Source organism: Pygocentrus nattereri, chromosome 17 (genome assembly GCF_015220715.1).
Source record: "Pygocentrus nattereri isolate fPygNat1 chromosome 17, fPygNat1.pri, whole genome shotgun sequence".
Classification (NCBI taxonomy): Eukaryota; Metazoa; Chordata; class Actinopteri; order Characiformes; family Serrasalmidae; genus Pygocentrus; species Pygocentrus nattereri.
Window position 1 is genome coordinate 16,398,314 of NC_051227.1, and position 7,844 is coordinate 16,406,157.

The 7,844-nt window shown below is 41.2% G+C and overlaps 1 protein-coding gene across 1 annotated transcript in view; it reads right to left on the bottom strand.

The window, feature by feature from the left end:
- The window catches only part of plppr4a (phospholipid phosphatase related 4a), a 55,792-nt gene that overhangs the window by 22,183 nt on the left and 25,765 nt on the right, over window positions 1–7,844 (bottom strand). Inside the window, exons 3-4 of the mRNA XM_017721165.2 lie at window positions 2,806–2,935; window positions 2,347–2,542 (exon numbers count right to left, since the gene is read on the bottom strand). Coding sequence (XP_017576654.1) covers window positions 2,347–2,542; window positions 2,806–2,935 — 326 coding nt within the window. The remainder of the gene's footprint in view (window positions 1–2,346; window positions 2,543–2,805; window positions 2,936–7,844) is intronic.

Sequence of the window (7,844 nt, forward strand, 5' to 3'; positions counted from 1 at the left end):
CGTGAAGCACTTTTTGTACTGTTCTCCTACTTTGGAGGCCTAATAAATTCAGTTCAGACTTTATGACTGGAAGGGTGTCTGTTCTTTTGCACATTTTTTATTTTTATTTTTTTTAATGTATCAAATATAAAGTAATTATGCATTAACATTTGGAGTTTTTGTTTTAGCTGCAGAGGTAGTGTTTACTTTGTTCTATATTAAAACAAAATATGTCATTTGGACAGGTTGGACATACTTTTGCATTCAATTTTGTGTGTGTGTGTGTGTGTGTGTGTGTGTGTGTGTGTGTGTGTGTATATAGGCAGGATAGGAAGGCAGGATACACCCTGGACAGATCGCCAGTCCATCGCAGGGCTATATGTATATATATGTATATATATATATATATATATATATATATATATATATATATATATATATATATATATATATACATACATACATACACACACACACACACACACAAATGTATGTACATGCCCCCCTTTTAATTTGTCTGAAGAGCACTGCTTTTCATTCTGGGCTACAGGGCCGAGGACTCTACCTACCGGATGTCTGAACAAAACAGGTCTAATTGTGCTGGAGTGATTGAGTGGAAAATCTGTCGAGGACTGAAAAGCAGAGCAGTGCAAATGGATGTGTGTGGGTGTGTGGGAGCTTCACAAGCGAACCAGGACTGAACTCTGTGTGGGCTTCGCAGAACGGCATGTGCTAACACACTCTAGCTTCCCTCTGCTGCCCTACAAGCTGGCAACAGACTGCAGAGTGCGAGAGAGACAGGAGGACGAATGCATTATTGAACATTCTGTGGACGCATTTAATAAAAAATAAATAAATAAATAAAAAAATCAATAAACTCTCAATTGTTATTTTAGACACATGCGAGCTGTTTTCTTTCAGCTAATCAGAATTGTAATGTGTCAAACTACAGAGAGATGATTGTGGAATCAAACACAAGCCACAGCTTCTAAACTTGGAATATGAGAATTTAAACAAAGCCAATCGACCTGAATGCGAAGTTTTGAGGCTGCTTTAATTTTGCAAGGAAGTGCCCTATACAGACATCGTTTCCTTTTTAAAGTCATTCTAATGTGAAATGGTTCATTGTAGAGAAATGTAGTGATCTGCATTTCTTTGTAGTGGTGGTGATGGGAACTTGGGGTCATGATAACTACAATGCAAATATAGTTGTATGCAAAGGTTTTGGTGCCCCTGGTCAATTTTCATGATTTGATCATTTTCAAGCTGACACATCCTCTACAGCGTACTCTACACACTTCTGTCCTTTTTAACACATAAATTACACAAACCAAAAAGGCAAAAATACCAATATACTCTCAGTTGTTTTGTCAGACACATGGAAGCTGTTTATCAAATCAGAATTGTAATGTGTCAAACTACAGAGGGATGACTGTGAAATTAAACACAAGCCACAGCTTCTAAACTTGGAATGTAATAATTTAAACGCAGCAAATGAGGCTGCTTTAATTTTGCAGGGCAGTGGCGTATAAAGATGCTGAATTTATTTGCTGAAATGAACATCTTTAAATGTGAATGTGCAAAAGTTATGATGCATTTTATATTGTGTGTTTTCCAATATGCTAAACTCAGAATGTAATAATAGAAACTGTGCACTTAAAGAAAAATTACATATTAATTTGTCTTTCTTTTTTCTTCTTTTTTTTCAGTTGTTCCCACCCACTTTCCCCACAAATCCTGCCCTCCTGCACTGCGATTGGCACACTTACAACCCAGCAATCGCAGTGGAGGAAGTGGCTCATTACTAGCCAATCACATCGCAGGAGGAAAGCGGCAACCCACAGTTCCGTTACATCAGCTAACAGATGCCACTGCTGAAGAGCATCACATCAGAGTGGGGGGGTTGGACCATGCTGCTGCCCACCCAGGGAGTTAGACCAGTTGTGCTCAATGGACTTCCAGTCATGGATGACTGTAGCATCACCAGGGATCAAGTTCTCTTACTTTTAAAATGAACAAAACATATATGAGATCAGGCAGTGAATTATTAGTAATTAGTCTTAATTAGTAATAACTTTCTGTGAGGGAGATTTTAGAGGTGGACGTCTGGTTCCTATCACCACCACTGTGAACAGTTCTGACTCTAGTACGTTTCTCTAGAACAGAGCATTTCACACCAAGCCGCTCTGAATGACTCTGTTTACATCTTAATGATTGAATTATGCCAAGATTTGAAAAATGTGTGACTATTTTGATGCTTTTGACGAACAACATAGAAAACTGGCTCTTCACTCAACTGCGACCGAGTTTTAAGTGCTCTTTGTAAGGCTACTATTCTGTGAAAGGACACTTCTGTGTTTCTCTGACCTGCCCGCGTTGATGGCTACAGGGTCAGACCCTGAGCAGATGTCTTCGATGATGAAAGCGTTTTCGTCACAGGTGGTGTTGAGGGAGGTGTAGTTGGGCTTGCACACGGTCAGGAAGTACGGGGCATGGTAGCCAGTGGACAGCTGGATGATGTCTGTGATGAGGGCCGTGACACACAGGCCAAATATGTGGACCCCTACAAAAACATATATATAAGAATTTGCTCACATAGACATCGATAACAGATCTTTAAAGCAAATTTCATACATAAAAAATGTAAAACAAAGTATATTATTTAAAGAATTGAAACACCCTAGTAAAGACAATGACGAAATAATATAATAATCATTTTGAACCATGAACCTGCTTCAGTGTTGATAATCAATGGTTTTCTTTATTTAAAATATAATGTTATTGGTGGTGGCATAATAAAAAAGGGCATGAAAAATGAATGCCTACCCACAAACCTTACAGCCCGGCGGATGTAGGAGTTAAAATTGCAGCCGGCAGCATTTATGTTGGCCTCAGTTTTGATGGCGAGGTTTCTTCTGGCCACACAGCAGTACAGGATCCCCTCCCCGATCATAATCTACAGGGAGACATTTCTCTGTGGTTAAACCAGGCGCAATACAGCAATACTGCAAAACATAGCACAGCTAATGGCCACCTGGGTTCAATGCTAACAGAATCAGAATTACAGCAACCACAATAACATACACCTCCACTCAGCTGCACATGTGGCAGGGTCAGTAATGAAGGTGCAGAGCCACAGAAAATGCCATACAGTGTATTAGCGCCATAAAATGAAGTTGACAACATTGGTAAAGATGTAAATTTGCATCACCATTAGTGTGTAGGAAGATGTCTCCCACAATCACCTTTATGCAAAAATTCAGAGAGCATTTATTTAATTTCCTCTCAAAATAGCCATTAAGTACAATGGGTGTCTTAATCAGTGTCTTAATCAGTGTCTTTCTTCTATTTTTCAAATAATTCTGCAGGGATATTTTTTCAGACCTTCAAAGCTGAGTCTTGGAAGTTGGTTGCACTTTCTGCTTCTCCCAATCTAAATAATCCCAAACACATTCAGTGGTGTTGAGGCCTGGACTCTGGGGTGGTCAGGCCATCGTTCAGCTTCTTTGTTAGATGTGTCCATCTCCTTTTCTCAGTGAGGCTCTTCTTGATCAACTACACATCCTTTCAGACCTACAGCGCTGAGTGGTCTTCTCACAGTGAAAGGATGGACAGAAACACCTGTGGATGTTTTCAGATCTGAAGCAGCTTGATTTTCTCCTCTCTCTCTAAGATGAAAGCTTTCAGTACTGTTTATCTGATGGGGCAGTTTTGGTGTCTGTCAGGTCTTCCAGGTGGTTGTTAGGAGACCCATTTTCTCTGGAGCTTTCAATCATTTGTTTAAGTTCTGGAAACACCTTTTTTTTTACTTTTGACTTTTTCCTTCCTTATACAAGTGGATTATTCCATGTCTAGTCTCCACAGAAATATCTCCTTCAGGCATTTTAGACACACAAAAAGGAAATTTGAAGGCAGCTAAAGTGAGTTTGGGTAGTTGCTTGAGGGAATGTTAGCGTCTCTTGGTTAGTTCTTGATGGATGGAAGAGTTAAAGTGCATAAAAGTCGATTGGAAAAATGAACAAATTGGGGGCAGTCATGGACTGGAGGTTAGGGAACCAGCCCTGTGACCGGAAGGTCGCCGGTTTGATCCCCAGAGTCAGCAGTAGATAACTGAGGTGTCCTTGAGCAAAGCAACTAACCCCCAAATGCTCCCTGGGCACTGCGGATAGGGCTGCCCACCACTCCAGGCAAGTGTGCTCACTGCCCCCTAGTGTGTGTGTGCACTCACTGGTGTGTATGTGGTGTTTCACTTCATGGTTGGGTTAAATGCAGAGGTGAAACTTAATCTAATACTTTGTGTTAAAGGCTTTGAGTGTTTTTCTATTAAGTGTGTGTTTGCTCCTTTTTTTCTGACAACACAAAACGAATATCTTGTACTTGACTGTTTTGACTGGTAATTAAACCGAGTTTTGCACAGCACTGTATGAGGGTTTTTCTTCTCTGCTTTTATTGTTTTAAAAAAAGTTATAAATAAAACCAAACCTGCCTTCTATTTTAGATACTTCAAAGTACCACCCCCCCCACCACTTCTCCCTTGATGTAGCTTTGCATACTCTTGGCGTTTTCTCAAGCAAAGAGAATGCCAAGAGCAGCAGCTGTGTCTGCAGGCTCTGCAACAGAACAGCTCAAACTATCAGCAGGACACCCGTACACACAAGCACTATACATCTGAAAGCCTTCCGGCACCTTTTCCAATCAAATCAGTGGACACAGCCTCTTCTGCCATAGATATTACATTGCACAGCCATGTAAGCTCCAATAGAAAAGCAATGCCAACAGATTAGGGTGCTCTGGAGTGGGCACATACACGACTCCCGATCCCATTTCTTCTTTGTACCCCTACCCCTTGATTTGTGTGTCACCCTAACCCCTTGGAACTGAGTTACAAGGGCTAGTGGATGAAATCTTGCTTTATGAAATGGGACAACCCTCGAAAAAAAAACAACAACAACATCACTTCATTAACAGCTGTTAGCGCTGCTCTGTAGGCGACCCTGCCAGTCTGCGGTGACAACAGAGGAGGGTAAAGTTCAGCTTCTCACTGCTGGGTTTTAGTTACATTTAGGGCATCATATGCCTTCAGGGAGCGGGGCAATTATTTATCATCACCCACCCCTAATTCTTCAGTGATATGAAGCTGAAGTCAGATATTCACCAAGTTCTTGTTAAAATTTTCCTTTTCCGTCTTAAATGTTGCAGCATTTACATTCTGGGGCTTCAGGAGTCAGAACTGCTGGACTATTTAAGGTGGAACGGGAAAGTTAGCTGGCTAGCTACCGAGATATTAGCACGGTATTAGCGATTTTTCATGCTTGTTTTGACAAAAATGACCATAACATGGAAATAACACATGTAAACAACATTAAACTATGATAAAACAATGGTTATCATAATTTTACAATGGAGAAAATTCTCACATTTGTGTTTGTCTTTGGTTGCTCTTGTATCCATCTTGCCGGTTTTTCCTTTTTTTTCTCATAACACTCTGAAGTGAGTCTCTGAAAAACCTGTTTGGAGGCCCACATAGCCCTAACACTTTGCCCTAAACCTCTATCTCAACAAGAATTGGGGCACCCTACCCCTAGATGTGAATGCACAAAACAGAGGGTTAAGTGGTATGGACAAGGGGTGAAATGGGATTAGGCCTAAGGTCACCATTCACAAAGCCAAATGCCAGCTAATGCAGTGTTGGGGTGATGGAGATCCACTGATCATCTTTGGAGTTTAAGTGATGAACCTCAGTTCACCACCTTTAAGATAACTTGGAAAGATGAAGCTCCACTGAATTCCTTTGGGATGAGTTGGAGTTCTGAAGCTCCATTGATCACCTCTGGGATGAGCTGGAGCAGTGAATTCCCACTGAATACCGTTGGAATTAGTTTAGTTAGTGATAAAGCCTAGTGAAAACCTTGGACTGTTCTGAGCGAGCTGGAGAGGTGAGACTTCAAGATGAATTGATGTGATAGATCTGCCACTGGGATGGGTTGGCAAGAAAAGTTCTGGTGAACACCTTTAGGATGAATGAGAGATGTCATTGAGGTCAGTGGCTGGCATTAGTACTGATATCACTAATGTCTGAAAAGAATGATATCTTAGCAGTAATGTTCCAACTTCTTGGCATCTCTCTCTTTCAAAAGGAAATCATCCAATCATCTCACCTACTTGTAACAAATGATAAAAAGCTGATTATACTGCAATACACACATTAATACTACATATTTAATGTTACTTATACAGAGAGTTTGATACACTCAGGGGTTCTTCAGTAAAGACAACTGTTCTATATAGAACAATGAGCACTCAAAGATCATGTACATGCTCAAATGGTTCTTTACATGGTGACATGGATTCTCAGATTAATGAAAAATGTATTGCATACTTTGAAAAGGGCTCTATATGACACCAAAAACGGCTCTGCTATGGTTATGATACACTATATTTCCAAAGGTATTCACTCACCCGTCCAGATCATTAAATTCAGGTGTTCCAATCACTTCCATGGCCACAGGTGTATAAAACCAAGCCCCTAGACCTGCAGACTGCTTCTACAGACATTAGTGAAAGAATGAGTCGCTCTCAGGAGCTCAGTGAATTCCAGCGTGGTACCGTGATCGGACGTCACCTGTGCAGCAAGTCCAGTAGTGAAATTTCCTCACTACTAAATATTCCACAGTCAACTGTCAGTGGTATTATAACAAAGTGGAAGCGACTGGGAATGACAGCAACTCAGCCACGAAGTGGTCAGCCATGTAAAATGACAGAGTGGGGTCAGAGGATTCTGAGGCGCATAGTGAGCAGAGGTCGCCAACTTTCTGTGACGAACAGCCATCTGGTCAGTCTTGGACATATAGTACCCATAGACACAGGCATCAGACCCTCTTTAAGGCTTGGAATGGTAGAGAGGGAGCTGATAAATTGTGCAGCAACTGATGAGTCTGTCACTCTATACCTACATAGCGGATCAATGAAGTAGGTGTTTCAGTGGCCAGTGAGTGGAAATATCAGTAGCTATTTTTAATAAGGCTGCCAGTTAGTGGGAATATCTGTAGATGTTTCTAATAAAGCGGCACAGTTAGTAGGAATATTGGTAGGTGTTTCTAATAAAATGGCCAGTTAGTAGAAATACTGGTAGATGTTTCTAATAAAGCGGCCAGTAATTGGAAATACTTGGTAGGTGTTTCTAATAAAGTGGCTGAGCTGATTCATGACTGATTCATGCAGGTTTTTCAGTTTCAGGCGGACATGCTGCCGTCATCAGTGACACAAACGGACACAAAGGCACCCACCACAACTGTGACTCGTCCGGTTCTGCCATATGACAGCTGACAAGCATGACTCTGCCTGTTTGGGCTGAGCCACCCCTGCTCCAGTCCTACAGGAAAACCCACTCGCCTCACTAATTTTACAAATGTGCCGCAAATGGAGCGTCTGGTTGTGTCTCCGCTGACTGATCCGGTGTACTGTAGCTAAGGGCAATATGAAAGCTAGCTCAGACTAAAATTGGACATGTCTTGCATGAGGAACCGAATCAATGAATGAGAACTAATTAGCCTGGTCTGAAGGAGCTGCTGGAGTAATAAAGCCAGAGCGAGAGCCAGGCACTGAAAAAATGATGGCTGATGAGAGAATCATTAAAGACAGAAATGTGGAAACGGTTGGAGAAAATGCAATTTGAAAAATGCAATAACAGCGCCTGGAGACCAGTTGCTCATAAGTAAAAATAAAACCAATTTAAATAAAAATACAGTATTATAGTCAGTACTTTACATTGAGCAGGTTATTAGTCATGACCTACTGACCTACTCTCTTGAAATACACGGCTCTAAAAGAATCTTAGTGGGGATTTGAGTCTCTGGGTGTATCCA